Source organism: Tamandua tetradactyla, chromosome 17 (genome assembly GCF_023851605.1).
Source record: "Tamandua tetradactyla isolate mTamTet1 chromosome 17, mTamTet1.pri, whole genome shotgun sequence".
Classification (NCBI taxonomy): Eukaryota; Metazoa; Chordata; class Mammalia; order Pilosa; family Myrmecophagidae; genus Tamandua; species Tamandua tetradactyla.
The window spans coordinates 44,929,421-44,947,410 of NC_135343.1; the positions used below are offsets into that span (position 1 = coordinate 44,929,421).

At 56.1% G+C, this 17,990-nt stretch overlaps 1 protein-coding gene across 25 annotated transcripts in view; it reads left to right on the forward strand.

Annotated features, from left to right (window-relative positions):
• The window catches only part of DYSF (dysferlin), a 227,496-nt gene that overhangs the window by 103,045 nt on the left and 106,461 nt on the right, over positions 1 to 17,990 (forward strand). For all 25 annotated transcript variants that reach the window (XM_077134524.1, XM_077134531.1, XM_077134534.1 and 22 more), the window contains 3 exons: positions 54 to 159; positions 412 to 554; positions 2,328 to 2,501. In XM_077134524.1, coding sequence (XP_076990639.1) covers positions 54 to 159; positions 412 to 554; positions 2,328 to 2,501 — 423 coding nt within the window. The remainder of the gene's footprint in view (positions 1 to 53; positions 160 to 411; positions 555 to 2,327; positions 2,502 to 17,990) is intronic.

Genomic DNA, 17,990 nt, shown 5'->3' on the forward strand with positions numbered 1-17,990 from the left:
TGCTATGTCTGTTTGTCCCTGCTCATGTCTGCCTGTCCTGTTTTTGTGCCTAGAATGGGGAGAAGGTGCTCCCCAAGGATGACATCGAGTGCCCTCTGGGTTGGAAGTGGGAAGATGAAGAATGGTCCACGGATCTCAATCGGGCTGTAGACGAGCAAGGTGGGGGGCACCCTGCCAACTCCGGGCACCCATTGGCGGGGTTAGTGGAGGGCTGGGGACCTGGGCGTGGGTGCTGGCCCTCAGAGAGCTACTTTGTCTGGGCGACTTCTTGAAGGCAGCCCCCACTTAAGTCAAGGTGGGGCTTACAAATTAGAGCCTGGGTCAGAGGCCGCCCGAGAGCCCGTGAGCGCCCCCCCTAGGAGAGGTGGGGAATCGCGGGGCCGTGAGTGACGCCCCCCGCACCCCGCCCAGGCTGGGAGTACAGCATCACCATCCCCCCGGACCGGAAGCCAAGGCACTGGGTCCCGGCCGAGAAGATGTACTACACGCACCGGCGGCGGCGCTGGGTGCGCCTGCGCAGGAGGGACCTCGGCCAGCTGGACGTGCTGAGGAGGGTGAGCGCGGGGGGGCCGGGCTCGGGGAGGCCGGCGGGGACGGCGGGCCACGGGCGGGCGCGCCAGCGGCGGACACAGCCTCCTTCGGGACGCACACGGCCCATCACTGCCGCACAGACGCCGCCGCACAGGGGGCACGCCCAGCAGCCGCACGCGGGCCTGGAGGGCGCGAAGCCGCCCCGGGATGTGTCTGAGGTTGGGTTCCCCTCGGCAAGAGTCTGGGACGGGATTTGGGCGCATGGAGGTGGTTTACTGAGGCAGTGCTCTCAGGAGAGGCGGGTAGAGGCTGTGGCCTCGGGTACAGTCACCTCTGGCTCAGGGAGGGGGTGCAGGCCCGAGCCCCCCAGACTCGTCCTCACCTGGAGCCCAGGGGACTGGATTTTTGGGTTCTCCTAGCTGTCAGCCCATGGCTGGAGGGTGCTGTGCACACACCTCCCCAAGGAGGCGGCTCTCTTCAGCTTTGGGTGGCCAGTCTCTGGAGAAGGAGTGAGCTTGTGGCTTCTGGGCTGGGGGCGCCCCCTGAGTGCATGGGCCTGGTGAGGGGTCCGGCTGGGCTCCGCCGATGCTGACTGGAAGATGTGGGCGCAGTGTGAGGCCGTGCACCCACGGACACGGGGACACCCAGGGGGCGCAGATGGATGCACGGGGAACTAGGATGAGGTCATGCGGGCACAAACACTTGCTCCCTAAGTCTCTGGAGGTCCATACTCTGCCCAGCCTCAGGACCTGTCCTCCCGGGGGTGGTCCCGGGCTCTTGCTGGGCCAGCTGCCACCTCCCCTGGACCCTCTTCACCCACATCCTTCCTCCCCTAGCAATGTTTGCATTTTGGCCCAAGGCCCCAGGAGTCCCTCGGTGTGACCGCGGCCCTTGCCTCTGTCTCTGGGCACAGAGAACCTCAACGGTCACGCCGCTGGATCCCAGGAACGGCATGGCTTCTGGGCAGTGGGCTGCTCTTGGTGCTCTGGAACAGACAGACCCAACTCTCTCCATGAAGGGGTGCCCAGTGTATGCTTCAAGGGACCCCTCATTGTGAGCATCTCTCCTGGGCGAGGGGTGCACCCCACTCCCAGTCTGGCCCTTGCCACTGTGCTCCTGGCCCGGATCCCTGGCGGTGTCTGAGGACCGTCCCAGATCACTCCATCCCCAGAGCTGGGTGGGGAGCAGCTGCCAGGGCTCCCGCCAGGCCCCGCAGAGGGGCCACCCACCCTCTACACTTTGCCCCTGGGCTCTCCTACTGTGACCAGAGCCTCCCCAAGGGCAGGTTGGGTCTACGCAGAGGAGGCAGTTTCCTATCAAACCAGACCCAGCTCTGGGGCTTCTCAGTCCTGGGGAGGGCAGGCAGAGGGGTCCCTTCACACCTAACCCACCTAGACTTTGCCTCCTGGGGAGAAATAACCTGGGGATCTGAATTCGCCTCTGACTGGCAGATCCATATCCAATTTTATAAGCTCAGATGTGCAGGAGAAAAAGGAAATGACAAGAAAAATTTGCATTCATGAAATCCACCCATAATTCAAATAAACAGAGAAATAAAAAACCCAGTGTTTTCACCAGTGCTTCAGTCTACCTTCCCCAAGGCCCCAGGGAACCTCCTCTCACCATCAGATTTTCTGACCTGCGTCCCTCACCACAGCAGAAGCTGCTGGAAGCCCCCCTCTCCAGGCGACCCTCCTGGATTTTCCCACCTGGAGGGTAGTGGGTGTGGCAGCATGATGGAGCGGGCAGGAAGGGCACAGCTGGAGTTCTGAGTGTGCCCTGCTCTCCCCCTGAAGCATCGGCAGGCTGAGGCGGAGGGTGAAGGCTGGGAGTACGCCTCGCTCTTTGGCTGGAAGTTCCACCTTGAATACCGCAAGACGGATGCCTTTCGCCGCCGCCGCTGGCGCCGCCGCATGGAACCGCTGGAGAAGACAGGGCCCGCGGCGGTGTTTGCCCTCGAGGGGGCCCTGGTACGTGGGGCTGTGCCTGCCCTGGGCAGGGTGGGGGTACTGCTTGGTCTCCCAGGGCTGTTTGGGGCTGATGAGGGGGAGGTTCAGGGGCCCCCAGGAACATTGGCCGGTCATCTTGGCTGCAGCTCCTCTGGGATTGTCTCGAGGGGGGTTTGAGTGGACAGTTGTCTGGGTGTCCTTTTTTCAAGTCAAGCAGCAACTAAGGTGGCCCTAGAAGACCTGGTGCTCAAGTCGGGAGTGGACGGGGTGGGGGCCTTCTGAGCCATGACTGGTGTGGTGGGCCCTTCTGGAGGAGCTGCTGGGTAGGGAGGCTCCATCCTGGCCCGTGGTAGTTGCCGGAGAGGTCTAGTGGCCCCTGAATGTCTTTGATTGGACGCGCTTCCTTCTGGGACAGAGACCACCTCGTGGGCATCCTTGGGAATTTGGGGGGATCCTGGCTTCTCACTGTGGTGTGCGCTTCCTGGGCCAGTGGAAATGGGGCAGGCTCAGGGTCATTCAGGCTCTGGGTAATGGACTCCCCGAAAGAGATGGTTGATTAAGCCCTTCTGGACCCTCTCCATGAGGACGTGCAGGGTCAGGGTGCAGACTGTTCCCCAGCGCTGCTGGCCCGGGGGCTCCTGGAGGTGAGAGAGAGATATTCTGAAGGAGACACCCTCCTTTCATCCCACTGACACCCGGTCAGGGCTGTGCACACTTCTGGTGGGGCTTTGGGCTGTGACCCTGGGGCAGGTCCTCCCCAGATGCACTTTTGAGGGAGAGTCTGAGGGAGACCGTATGTAGCCAGCCCAGTGTGTGTGTCTGTGTGTGCGTGTGCATGTGTGTTTGGTTAGGGAGAGGGGCCCTGCCTGTTAGCCCTGGGTAGCCCTGGGCACACATCTGTGGGAGAGGACAGCTGGCCAAGCCCGGTATCTGATGGGTGAGAATGGGGAAGGGAGTTCAGGCCACCTGTGGCCCAAGAGGGAGTGGGCAGGGGATGGAATGTTCTATCAGCCTCCAGGACCAGTGGTGGCGAGATGGGAGCAGAGACTCTTTGGAGGCCAGAGGGTGTCTGGAAGCCTGTCACGGGCTCTGCAAGGAGCTCTTTCCACAGTCTTGGGGCCAAAGCCAAGGAGCTAATTCTCAGTGAGAGAAGGGGAGACAGAACCCTGGGCTTTCTGGGTCACTGCCGGGGATGGGCCTGTGTGCGCGTGTGCACGTATGTGTGCACGTGTGTGTGTGTGTGTGCGTGCACAGTGCCCAAGTCAGAGCAGGTCGCAGCCTCTCAGGGCAGGGCTGGTGTTTGGTGACTGCCTTCTGTCGTGGGTCAGAAAGGGCCTAGGTTGGGTGCAGGGCAGGAGCTGGTGGTGGTCACGTGGCTCCGGCTGAGCAAGGGGTGCAGGGACAAAGGCCATGGCAGGCCTCAGAGAGGGCCGGAGTGCAGAAGAAACGCCTGTTCTTGCTTTCATCAGACAGAAAATCAAGTCAAACTGGCTTAAGTGAGAAATAGGGGTTATGGGCTTTGGGAAGGGCCCAAGAATCAGGCATGAGACGCAGCAGGAAACGGGCCTGCAGTATCCCTGGGTCTCTGTGTCTGTCCTGGCCTCACTCTCACACTGGCTTGCTCCGTGAGGTAGCACACATGGCTCATGGTCTCAGAAGGCTTTGGTGCCCTTGCGGCCATCAGAACCCCTGCTGGACAAACCGCACCACTCTCTGCCTTCCTGAGAGCTACAGGTCTGGGGGCGAAGAGAGTGTCACTTTCGTGGTGATGCCAATAAAAGTCTTGTGTGTGAATGGAGGCTCTGCTTGGCTCATGTGCTTGAACCAGCCCTGAGGCCTGGGGTGAGGGATGGAGTATTTCGAGAGGCTGAGGTGTCATACCCCCCTCTCTGTGACTGACAGCCCGACACGGGAGAAATGCTTCTGGAAAGGAATCAAGAAGTGTTGGGCAAAGGGGTGCAGCCGATGACCACAGGACTTGACTCACTGAGCAGGAGGGGCCCAGTGTAGGTTGTTGAACAGGGGAGAGCTCTGGTCAGAGCTGGGCTTCAGGACCATTAATATTTAAATGGCCCTTGTTGCCTTAATTTTAAATTGCTGTATGAAACTCACTGTGCAAACTCAGGCTTTACGATGATTATATGGATACTTTATTTAAATATGCCTATGGGTAAGCTGAGCTATCCATTGTTGGTGGTTCTGAGCATATTGTTTGTTGTCTTAAATAAAAAAAATTAACAACAAAAATATGTAAAGGCCCAGGAGGATGGTTGTGGAAGGAGAGCCTCCCCCATCGAGACCTTCCTGGAGTCTTAGGTAGGGATTCTGGACAAGGGATCGCTTGGTTGGGGTGGAAGGACAAAGTGTGGGGAAGGAAGGTTCAGAGCAGCCTGCTAGACTCTGCTGAGTGAACAGGTGGCCCTTGCCAGGCTGTGGAGTAGGGCGGGCCTGGGGCTGTGTTGGGTTCGCCTTTGGCCCTGGTGTGTCTAGCACACAGGGCGATGTGCTGGGCAAGGGAGCTGAGGTTGGTGGCTGCCCGCCAGGAGGTCTGGAGTACGGAGGCCTGGGGGCTGGGAGGCTGGGAGGCTGGAGGACCAGGCAGCCCAGAGTAAGGGGGCTGGGGGGTTGGGGGCTGGTAGGCATGGGGGCTGAGCATCAGCTGTGAAAAGAGAAGGCTGGGAGGAGAGAAGGAGGGGACATGTGGTTGGAAACATGGATGGGTTCAGGGGCTGGCCAGATCTGGAGGAAGAAGACAAGCCAGGCTGGGAAGACCCTCTGCCGAGCCTTCATGGCCCAGTGACTGGGAGAATGGGGGGCCCATTTCCAGAAGCAGAGAAGCCAGTTGGTTTATTCGCTGATGTGGGAAAATCATGCGTGAGGGATCATTGAAATCAAGTGTCAGGTCACAGACCTGGGGAGGTGATGGGCTGTGCCACATGTGGGCCTCCTTGCCTGGGCTGTGCAGGAGAAGCCAACTTAGCGAGCCTCTCTGAGTTCCAGGGGAGCTCAGCCCACTGAGCCAGAGGGAGGCAGTGGCTTAGGGAGGTCAGACCCCACAAACCTGGGGTTAGAGGGCTGCAGCCTTTTGGAAAACGTTTAGGAGTGTCGTGTTTGGACAGCACGGCAGCCCCATTTCACAATAGCCATCTGACTCGTTCTGCCTGAATGAATTTAGCCCCCATCAGCCTCCACAAACACTCACACATGCACACACAAACGCACACATGCACTTGGACACACTCTCCTCCCAGCCACCTGGACGTACCCTTTCTTGCCAAATCCAAGGACAGTCTGGGCTCCCCACCGCCGAGTCCCTTGTTGCACCGGGTTGAAACCCACCCTGTGTAACGGGATCAAATGATTGGGTTTTCTGGTGTCAGGAGCCCGCTCCTGCCCTGTGTGCTGGTCTTTGCCCACTTTTGGTTCTCTTGGTGAAAGCCTCGGGGAATGGGTGAAGCTTTCCAGTCAGACAGGTTTGATTTGAGTTCTTCTTAGCTGTGGGCAGGCCTCTTATCCCTTTGGTGACTCTGTTGTTTCATTCATGAAGGAAAACTGCATCCTAGGGACACTGTAAGGAGACAATGACAATGACTCATGTACAAAGTCGCTTCTCAGACTTCACGAGCACAGGGACGGTGGGGATTTTGTGAAAATGCAGACTCCCTTGATTCAGCAAGGCTGGTTGGGGCTGAAAGTCTCCATTTCTAAAGAGCCCCCAGGTGGTGTCAGGTGGCAGGTGTGGAATGCCCAGAGCATAGTGAGGATGGGGGTGGGGTGGGTCAGGCTGGTTCCCCGCTTGGATGCCTTGCTAAGAGGGGCAGGGTGCACCCATACCTGGCTGAAAGTGTGCGGCCAGGGTCCTGGAGAGGGAGGCAGAGGGAGATGTCCTGTTCCCTGCTTGCTTCTCCCAAGGGTGAGAGAGTGATCTTTTATCTAATGATCGCCTTCCTCTATCTGATGACGCTTGGAGGCCTGGCCCGTGGGAACCTCTCCTGTGAGAGGAGGCAGAGAGGGATTCATGCTCAAGGGCCAGTGAGCCTGGATCTGCCTCTGTGAAGTGCTGGAGGGTAGCATAAGTGTCCTTCCAGAGGAGGGGCTGGGGAGGGAGGCTTCTTGGAGCAGGACAAGGCATGCCAGAAGATCTAGAAGGAGCCCGGAGAGGGATGGAGGATGGGGGCCAGTCGGCCTTCCCGGGAATCTGACCACTTCTGGACGTCTGTGCTCCAGGACCAGGCTTGTGGCGCCCCCTTGCCTCCAGCCACCCCTTCCCTGGCCCACGCGTCCACCAGCGGGCTGGGCCTTGCTGGCCAGCTCCCCTCTGGAAGACATCTCTTTGGAAGGCAGGCCTTGTCTGCTCATTAGCATAGGCAGCCTTTCCCTGAAACCTTCAGCCGGGGCCAAGCCTGGCTCCCACCACGGAGCGGGAGGTCCTGGCTCCGTCTGCTAATCGTCTGCTGTCTCCGTCCCGAGCATTATTTTATTTTCATATTATTCTTTTTCCAGCTAATATCCTGGCATTCCCAAAGACACCGGGTTTCATAATCTTTCTGGCGTTCCTAGGGAGCTGGGAAGCAGAGCACAAAGCCGCTCTTATGGCGAGTTCCACCCAGCCTCCCTTCTCCTCGCCCCACACCCCTCACTGCCGCCACCACCACCACCGCTGGCGCCCACCCCGCTACCCCCTCCCGACGCCACTGGCCTCTCTGGGAACTCTGGTGACGGCTGCCGGGGATGAGCTCACAGAATCCATCCTGTCTCCCTTGCCATGGGCCTGCCATCGCTGCGTGAGGATTTTTCCAGAGCCCTGCCTCTGGGTTTGGCCCCAAGTATCAGGAAGGGTTTTCTGAGATGCAGGGAGGGGAGATGTCAGTAACATGTGCTCACAGTCTTGGAGATCTGCAGCGCTGGATGTGCATATGTTCTGAAGGGCCCCTTGACCTGGCTTCAGAGTCGCCCGAGCCTCGTGAGATTGGAAGCAGTGTGTGTGTGTGTGTGTGTGTGTGTGCAGATGTGCATGCATACACACGTGTGTGATGTACATATGTGTGTGCGTTTTGGTGGCAAACTCCGGTCTTAAGGCCCATGATTTCATCCAATTCTCAAGGGGTCCCGGGCCCAAAGAGGATAAGAATGACTAGAATCTTTTTTACCGTGTGCCAGAAACCAGGCTGGGGTCTTTACGTGCCTCATCAAATATTATCCTCACACTGACCCCACAAGGCTGGATCTGTTATTATTCCGTTTTACAGTTGGAGAGGTTGAAGCTTTAGAACTGCACTGCTCAATACGACAGCCACTAGCCACATGCTACTATTTTAACTTACATTTAAAGTGATTAAAATAAAAATAAATTCAACTTCTGTCACACTAGCCCAAGATCAAGTGCTCAATAGCCCCTACCTGGCTCCTGGCTGCTGGGTTGGATGGTGTCAAGTTTACAGAACAGTTCCAGCATTGCTGAAAGGACCGTTGGATGTGCTACCTTAGAGCAACTCTGAGCCCTTAATATTACCTAAGGAGAAACTGAAGCCCAAGAAGGGGTTCTCCCAGAGCACAGCATGACTCAGTACGAACTGAGGTCAGAACCGCAGCCTCTTCTGCCCCCTCTCCAGGTGTCTCCCAACCTGCAGCCAGACCACCACCTGGTGCTTTTGTCCCCCCACTCCATTTCCCTTCCCGCCATGGAGGGGATTGTGGGTGGGGGATGTTAAGGAGGGAGGGTTGGATATGGCAGGCTGTGGGGAGCTGGCACCATCACCTGCACCCTGGGCAGCCTCCAATTAGTTGGAAACGGCCTAATCTGAAGTGGAGAAGACCCAGGGAGACAGGCACCCCATGCCCCAGCCAGGGGCGGGAAGGGTAGCGGAAGTCAGATGTACAGGGAAGTGGGGCAGAGAGGCTGGCACCAGATAGGAGTAATTCAGGATGCCTTCCCAGAGGAGGTGACTTTTAAGCTGGCTTTACAAAAGGAGGTCAAATGTGGGTGGAAAGGCGAGGGGAAGTCTCCAGACCTGGATAAGACCCCCCCAGGCATGGCTCCAGAGCAAGGGCAACTCCTAGAAGGTGAGAGGGGTTTGCCTCCTTAAGTAACCAGGGCCCACGGTGGGCTCCATGGTCAGGCTATAAGGAGGTGGCTCTGTGTCTGTGGACTCTGTTCCTTGAATATTACTAATTGGGTATCTGTTGTCTCCCTGGCATTGTGCTGGCAGGAGAGGGCTGACTCCTCTCTCGAGCAGGGGTCTCCCTGCCTCATCAACTCCCCCACAGAGAAGGGCAATTGGAATAGCTCCTGTAAATGTGTGGACTCTGAGTCTGTTTGAGTGGGTGGTCTGAGCCTTGTGTCATCTCGCTCAGGATTTGGATGGTGAAGACCGAAGGGTCTGACTGTGCATCTGTGTGCCTCCAACAGGATGCAGCACATGGGTACACGGGCGTGGAGGAGTCAGATGTGTGTCATGGCAGGTGATCATGTCGGATGCCCTGCACATGTGCCACCGTGTGTACATGCATGAGGGTCTGAGTCCCCCCATTGCTAGGGTGACTGTGTAATTTATTGTCCATTCTGGGACCCTATTTAATAATCATGTAGCAACAACAGGCATAAACTAGAACTATTCCAGGCAAAATGGGACATGCAGTCATCCTGATTACCATGGCATTCTTGCATGGGATAAAACCTACCTGAGATCTCTGCTACCTCCGCATGTGGAGACGTGGAAACCCTAGAGGGATGTGCACACATACATGACACACATGCGTGCATGCAGGCAGGCCCATGCACACTCATGTACACCAGCCCATGCGTGGCATGGTGGATTCTCCAGGTTTCCTCATTCTACTCTGAGCTCCCCAGGGGCCAGCCAGTAGTTCTGCAAAGAGTTTAGCAGCTGCTTCCAAGCCCTGGCTCCAGCTGTAAATTAAATGAGGTTGCACCCTCGCCTGCTATTCCACTTTAAGGTTGCAATCAGCCCTGATTAGGAAACGAGCCCCGTGTTGTTCCCTCTTTCAAAGGGTTCTCCTCCTTTGGCCTGGCCTGCTGGCCTGTGTGGGGTTTCCCTGCAAGCTGAGCGTGAAGTGGGCCATGGGCTCCCCAAGGTCCTGACTTGGCACTCAGCTCTGTCCTGCTCCAAAGCCGTGCTCAGCTGCTCTGAGCTTTGCAGGGAAGCAGGAATCTGAGAAACTATAGTTCTTCTAGCTAATTTGCTGTGTAACCCCAGGGAAGACATTAACCTCTCTGGGCTCCACTTATCTCACTTATCAGAAGGGGGTAAAAATAATGCAGCAAAAATAATAATCACCCCAAATAATAATTGCTAAATTATGGCCCACAGGCCAAATCTGGCCTGCCACCTGTTTCTGCAAATAAGATTTTATTGGAACACAGCCAATACTCATTCATTTCTTTATTGTCTGTGGCTGCTTTTTAAAAATTTTTTCCCCCTGTGGCTGCTTTTGAGGTGCAATGGCAGAGCTGACTAGTTACAATAGAGACTGACTGGCCCACCAAGGCCAAAGTATTTCCTGCTTGGCTTGGTACAGCACCACACGCCAGGCACTGCCCTGTCCATTCATATGTCATCTCACTTAATCTTCCCAGCAGCTCTAGGAGATAGTCCCATCTCACAGACAAGCACTTGGAGGCATGGAGGAGCAAGTAGCAATTACTCTCGCTGTGTCTCTTCACATATTACCTCACACATTATGAAAATCATACTGGTATTGGCCGGGCTTGGGGGGGGGGTCAGATGCCCTCTTCCTGACCATGTCATGGTGTGGTTTAGGGGTCTCGGCAGAGCCCAGGAGGAAGGTCACCTAGGGGAGTGTTGTGCTGGGTGGTGGTTAACAACTGGCTCATCAGAAACAAAACCAATGCTGGATTGTATCCTCTGCTGATTCCCATGGTGTCAATACTCCTGCTGTGACCAATTTCCGGCTACCATCATGGGCCTCCCAAATGTGGCGTTGGGAAGAAGAGAGTAGGTACAGGGTCTATAGAGTTTGTACTGCACGGATACGCTAGATGTAAATAATGTCAAGGCTGTTGATCCCCCTTGTTTTTCATAGAATATTTTAAATTATAAATTTATGATTTACTTTTTAATAATGTCTGTGTTTGATAACTGACTTGCAAAATTCCTGATAATCTAATAATCTGATCTCATGGGCCAGTGGAGCTGACTGCAGCACACTGCCTCTCTTGGAGTCCCCAGTCCTGACTACCTAAGGAAAGGGGTCAGGACTGGCCCTCAACAGCAGTCCCCTTCAGGACGACTCTGTCACCTGCAGCCTTTGGGCCCACTGTGCATTGAAATTGAGTCCTGGCCTGTAAACTGAGGGAGGGTAGCAGCCTCCATGCCTGCCCCCACCCACCTGCTTGGCTCTGCTGGGGCAGGAAAGGCCCCTCTGACTCCCTACCCTGACCGGGTGGCCCACAGACCTGGCCCCCCGAGATGGCCCTGAGGCTCTGTCCTGCCATCCTGGTCTGTGGGGCTGGCTGCCCTGGTGCTGCCACCTGCCTGCTCAGCCCTGGGGTCCCCCCTGCTCAGCCTGTGTCTTTCCCCACTTCCACCTCTGCTCTGATTCCTTTTGTCTGCCTCCTGCCTCACATTCTAGCTCCCGAGCCTAACCTCTAGGCCCTGTTTAAGGCAGCTCCCCATTGCTAAAGGGAGGAGGGTGTGTGGGGGGAGGTTCCAGGTGTGGAGGACAGCTCCGAGGTGCCAGAGGACTCGTTCTTGTTCTTGGATCAGTTAGATGGGTTAAAGAGTCCCCTTCAGAGGCTACTTGTTCCCCCAAACCCGCCCAGCTCTTCCCAGAGTAGTGGCTACCCCAAGGCCTCTGGACGGCACTGCTCGGCAGGCTCAGATGGGCTTGACTGCTGGCTCTGGGGGCCACTAGGGGTGCTCCCCCCGGATCTTGGGGGCAGGGAGTTCCCCGCACTCTTCAGCTCGGGCTCCTCCAGAAAGCCGTGGCCGCCAGCCGGGCAGTGGCGGGTTGGAGGCCGCCCAGTCCTTGCCTCCCGGCCAGCAGCAGCCTCCCTTCCAGAGCCAGCCCCGAGACGGGGTGCGTGGCCACAGACCGCATGGCCGCCAGCCCCAGCCCGGGAGTCATGTCGGCATGAGCTATCGAGGCAGGAATGTGACTGTGGGAAACCCAATGCCCTTGGCCTGGCCCTGGGGCCAGGGGAAGAGTATGTGTGGGAGGGGACCAGAACTTCAGCCTCTCCTGCAGCCTGGCTCTGCCCAGGGCTCCAGAGGGAGAGCAGAAGAAAAGCAGCCCTTCCTCCTCCCTGCCATTGCCCGGCCTTGGTTCAGCATCCTGGCTTTGTCCCTCCAGCGAAGCCTTTCCCCTGAGTGTGGTGGCAGGTATCCAGCACGCCGTTCCTCTCACCAGGAAGGAACCTTCCCCAGCAGAAACCAAGGGATGGTGCTTTCCATTCTGCCCCCCAGATAGTCCCATCCTGGGTGTAAGTCCACCTCCATTGTGCCTTCTGTGCTGGTGTCAGTCCTTGAGCTTCCAAGGGTAGCTCTCTGATACACCCTTTCCTGTCCTTTCCCCGGGAGCCTTAGGCTTGTGAGCTGCTCATGTGGCTTAGGGCACAGTGCCTGTAGATGGTAAATCTTCATGGGGTGCTGCACACATAAGGAGAGAAGGATGCTAGCTAGAGAAGAGTGTGAACAAATGTGAAGTGGCAAATGGGAGAAGTGTTCGGAAGGATGGATAGTTCACAGAGCTAGGAGAGATTGGACAGGGGCTGCCAGTGCAGGCAGGGCAGCCAAGGAGGTCGCCATGTCTCAGTGTGACTGAGTAGAAGGAAGCACTTGAGTTAGCTCAGCTGGGAGGGTTTCCCCAGGGGCGTGAACAGCCTGTGCAAAGGCCCTGTGGCAGAAGATGAAGGATTCAGTAAATTTAAAGAAGGCCAAGAACAGCAGGGGTGGTGGTAGATTATTTAACAGGAGACTGGAGACATAAAAATATTAAACTGACACCACTAGTACCATTTTCTGAGTGTTAATTATGTGCCAGGTACCTGCTGTGGGCTGAGGGTGCATCCTTTTACTTAGTTCATCAATACTTCTCAGCTGAGGGTGAATCCCACCCACCTGCCTTGCACAGTGGACATATGGCAATGGTGGAGATGTTGCTGGCTGTCATGAGTGGGGGCTGCTGCTAGTCTCTAGTGGGTAAGGCTGGGGATGCTGCCAAACCTCCTACCAAAGAATTATTTGGCCCAAAATATCAACAGCACTGAAACTGAAACCCTTGCCTATTCCACAATAGCCCGGTGGTGAGTGTTAACCACAAATGCCTTTTTACAACGAAGAAACTGAGTCTCAGGCTGGGTTTTCCTGCAGCCCATCCCCCTACCCACTCCCAGCTGTCCTTTCCCTGACCTGCCCTGGGAACCCCCAGGCAGCTCCTCACCCTCTCCCCTTCCTGGTGTCTGACGTGGAGCCATGTGCCTGCAAAATGCAGCCTGGACATTCTCTATCTTGGAGCTTCGGCGTCTGTAAAATGAATTAGTTGCCTAGATTTTCTGCTCTGTGCACATAAAATACAGCTACCCGTTGTTAGCTTTGGCTATCTGCAGGCCTCTCTTTTGTCATGCAACTATTAAGTTACTTCGCCTTTCAGTGCTGTAATTTGCCCTCTACAATCAAAGCAGCAACAGTACCTCTCTATCAAGTTGGGAGGAGTAAGTCTATTCCGGTGTGTCAAGCTCTTTGCACATGTTTATGGTGCATGCTAAGTCCAGGTAGTTGTTTGCTGTGACTGCGAATGTTAAAGGATGCGGACTGGGGGACACCTCACCGTGACCCTGCCACCTGCACTTTCTTCTCCCCACTGCGACATCCTCACAGTCTCTGGAGAGCTTTCCCTCGCGTCAGGCTCAGTCCCCACGAAACCCATCCTTCTTTCTAGAAAAAGGGGTGTGTGTGTGTGTGAGGCACCCTAAGAGAGAGGGAGGGATTCAGCATGGATTTCATTCACTGATTCAGTAACTATCCACCGAAGTCTCTCTGTGCCAGGTGCTGCGCGAGGGGCTGGGACAGAGCCTTGGGGAAGCCCCGTGCCTGCAGGGCCCAGGAGACCAGAAACAAAAATGTTAGCATTTAAGACATCAAGTGGTCACAAGTGCTAGGAGGCAAAAATAAAGCTGCCTGAGGGTGTGAGTGGGTGTGTGGGGTGGGGCGTGTGTGTGGGATTTTTGAGGGGGTAGTCAGGGAAGGCCTCCCTGAGAAGTGACATGTTAAGTCCCGTGAGGAGTGATGTGATGGCCATTTCTGACTCGGATGTGGGGAAGGCACCAAGTCTGTGCTTGGCGAGCAGGCATGGAAGGCCACAGGGAAGGACCGACAGGAGGGGGTGCTTCCGGAAGCCCCCACATCAGGTTCTCACAAAGCTTGCTGTTTGCTCTGAGACAAGTTCCCTGCGAGAGCCATGCTGAGGGCCACGTGGGAAACTGAGAACATCTTGTGCGTGAGGAAAGTGTGACAGATTACCTGTGGTAGTTTGTAGACTGGTTCCCTGACCTGGGACACCTTTGTCAGCAGCCCTCCCTAAAGCTCGTGCTGTTGTTGCCTGAGGTGTATGTTCATTCATTCATTCACTCACTCACTGATTCTTCCCTGAGCACCTGCTGTGTGCAAGGTGCCCCCAGGGAGCAGACGAACAAGTCAACATGTCGTTACAGTGTGCAGAGGTCTGCGCAATAATGGGAGAAATTCAGTAGTGGGAGAAATTCAGGGTGCTGTGGGAGCACATGGGAGGGGTGCCCAACTCATCCTTGCAGGGTGAGCTTTAAGGTGAGACTGGACTGTTGAGGATAAGGGAGCCAGGGAAAGAATGGGGCAGAGGGAGTTACAGCCTGAGACCTGGGGGCAAGGAAGGGGCCCCTAGAGAGTTCCAGCTGGTGGGAGCGTGGAGGCCAGCAGCGAGTGTGGATGTAGGGGAGTGTTCTGGCGGCTGGAGGCCCAGTTGGAAGGCCATGGCCAGGCCAGAAGGCAGAGCTGGCCTCCTCTCTGCTCCCAGATTCTGTTGGGGATGCATGGAAAGCTCAGCCCCCTCCAGGAGGGTTAGTGGGCTAGAGGATGTGAAGACGTCAGCCAGCTCTGCAGGGGGACTTCTGCTGAGGATGAGCCCAGGGAGGCGGCGGGGAGAACTGGGGCTGTGCCTGGGAGAGACTGTATTTAGTGGGTGTCTGTCAGCCTGGCTCGAGGTGTGTGTGCTTCTCTTGGTTCTCAGTAATGCTTCTTCTCGGCCGTCCTCATCTGTCTCCCTGAGTGAAGGGAAGGAGGTTGTGAAGGCAGGTGGGGATGGGAGGTGGGCAGTGGGCGCTGTGGAGCATGCGGAGCATCCCCAAGGGGACACCCCAGCCATTCCCAGTGCCCATGCCCGCTCTGGGCCACCCGAGAGCAAAGTCTGCAGATACCAGCACTGGCCTTCGTGGAAATCCCAGGGAGAGCAGCATCTTTTCTGATCACAAGCCGGTGGCCCTGCCCTTGGACAGGGGCCCAGAAAGTGCTGCCAAAGCCGCAGACGGAGGCTGTTTGGTGGGAGTGGTGCTGACGGGAGGCGGCTAGGGGAAGCATCTAGAGGAGGTGCGAGGTGAGTGGGGTGTGCCCTGGCAGCCAACTGCAAGCAGGGAGGTCCCTGCAGGCGCCGGGAGGGAGGGAATGAGTTCCCGGGCCTGTGGGAGCTGGAAGCGGCCTTCTGCCCCGCACCCACTCCAGCGCCTTACCTGGAGGGCGCCCTGCCCCTAGCTGCAACTTCCCTCCCACCCCCCACCCCCAGCCCCGCAGCTCTAGGTGCACAGAGCCCTGCGTGCTACGCATTGTTGCGTTCAGGCGCCGGCCAAGCCCTATTTCCAGGGTCTCGACCTAAGGTCGGCTTCCCTTGGCTTCCCTGCATCTCCTGACTGCGCGCCCTGAGCAGAGGGGTAGGGGGTAGGGGAGGGACGCCCACAGACCCCGCAGCCGGCCTGGGCGGCCCTTGGCTCATGGCGGCTGGACTCGCTGTGCGTTCTGATGGGACCCTTTTTTGATGGGACCCTAGTGCAGCAGGGCCGCGGCCCAACGGCCCTCCTAGGGGGTCCCGGACATCCCCGTCCGCATCTGCCCTGGAGGATTTTGGCGCGACAGCTTTCATGTCCTTCCTTGGCTGCAGTGTGGCACCACTCCCAGTTATCCTGCTTTCCACCCTATGTGTGCGCATGGGTGTGTGTGTGTGTGTGCGTGTGTGCGCGCGTGAGAGAGACATTTTGGCCCGCGGCTTGTCCTAACTATCCACTTTCCCAGCTTTCTGGAATTATTTTGAACACAAATGGGCTGTATGAGGCCCTTCAACACAGCCACTAACTTCATAGTTTATGACCGCGCCCCAGGTGTGTGGCTTATTTTTCTCCTAAGATCACAAATAGCTAACACTCATTGAGTAATTATGTGCCAGGCCATGTGCTAAGAGCTACATGTATTTTTTGTTTGTTTGCTTTAATAATCACAGTAATTCTTTGAGATAGTTACTGTGTAATTATCCCAAATTTACAAAGAGATTGATTCAGAGAAGTTTAGCTACTTGCCCAAAGTAACCCAGCCAGTAACTGGTGGGACCAGAATTTAAGCCCAAGCAACCTGGCCCTAGAGCCCATGTTTAATTTCTGTGCTGAGAGAAGGGGTTACTAGATCTCCTTGTCTTAAAGGGGGTGAGGGCTACTCTACTGTGGTAGCCATGGCCTGCCCTGTTGTGGTAGGACCTTGGTGTGTCCTCTGGGAGAACCGATGAGCCCTTTCCTGAGTGTGTGCGTTGCAGGCCCTTTGCCAGGACGGAGCAGGGGAAGTCCCCGGTCTGCCTTTATGATACATTTCTTGATTCACCCAGGAATGACTGGGGCAGTATTTTCCTGGGAGTCTGAGGACCTAAAGATGGGGAGGACTGGGATGGCATTTCTGGCTGGGGGACAGCATGAGCTTTGATCGTCGAGAGGAGTTTTGGGCAGCTTTGGAGAATGTCACCTGTGTGAAGCCAAGGGCCGGGGTTTGGGAGAAGGAAGCCTTGGTGTTGGATTGGAAAGATGGGGCCAGGTCACGGGGGTCTGCCCAGGAAGCTGGACCTGACCTTTCAGGAAGTGAGAGCTCCTGAAGGGTTTGGGTAGAGAGGTGTAGTGGTGACTGTGGGTGATGAAGGTAGTTCTGGCTTTGGGGTGTGGTCTGGATCGTGATAGGAGAACAAGCATACAGGGAGCTTTCTTGGACAAGGAGGGTCTTTGGAGAGGAGGAGCTTAGAAGTGGCAGCGGCATCTTGGATTTGGAGGCACTGGGGGACATTGTGGTGGATAGCTTAGGCAGGGGTCTGGAGAGAGGCTGAGATTCTCATGGAAAAGGCTACAGCCAGAGTGGAGGTCAGTCAGGGTCAGCAGAGAGTCCCTGGGGACTGGGCAGGGTGAACAGACCGTCCGAGGAGAGGCCAGGCTTTTCTCTCACGGGTATGCAGGTAGTTGTGTGTGAGAGAGGGACTGGACAAGGAGATTGAGCAGAGACCAGCTTGCTGCCTAAACCTGCTGTTTCCAAAACGAAGTAGGAAACAGCAGGGAAGGGGCCGGAGATGGAGACAAGAGGGACTTGAAGTCACTGTGGACCAGAGACAGAGCAGTTGGCATGGGGCCTCTGGGAAATGCCCCCAGCTCCCCAGCATCCCTCTCTTGGCTGTGATGTGGGCTCCTGGCTGTGGGCGGTAGCTGGGCAGGAAAGCCGAGGCTTGGAGTCTGGGCTGGAATGTGACTAGCTCCCGTTTCCTGTCCTCACGGGGGTGCCTCGATGGCTGCTGGGTTCTTGTGCTCCCATACAGGACCTCGGCGGGGGGCTGCGGTATGTCAGGGGTGGTGGGGGTAAGGAGTGCACCAGGGAGGGCCATCTGGTCTAGGGAGGTTGTCTGGTCTGGGCGCCACCAGACGTGGTTTGTTGCTCAGTGGTTAGAGCCCAGTGCTAATGAGGAAAAGGTTTAGGCACTGTGAACTGACAAACTGACTTTTTAAAAAAATAATTTTACTGAGAAATTTTCACACACATACCGTCCACACATGCTAGATAATCAGTGGCTCACAATATCATCACATACTTATGTATTCATCACTATGATAATTTTTGGAACATTTGCATCACTCCAGAAAAAAAAGTAAAAAGAAAAAAGAAAAAACTTGTACATTCCATAACCCTTACCCTTCCCTCTATTTCTTTTTTTTCCCACCCAATTTATTTTAACCTTTGTCCCCCTTTTTATTTGCTTGTTTTTTATCCATATTTTTTACTCATCTGTCTGTTCCCAAGGTAAGAGGAGCATCAGACACAAGATTTTCCACAATCACACACTGACTTTTAAACCTGGCTGTAAGCTGGCCCTGGCCCCTCTCCTGTCCCTGACCACAGACTGTCCCTAGCCCTGGCCTCAGCCTGTGCTCCCTCACCTTCAGCACAGGGGAACCAGTGACAGGTGGTAGATGAAGCAGTGCAGCCTTTC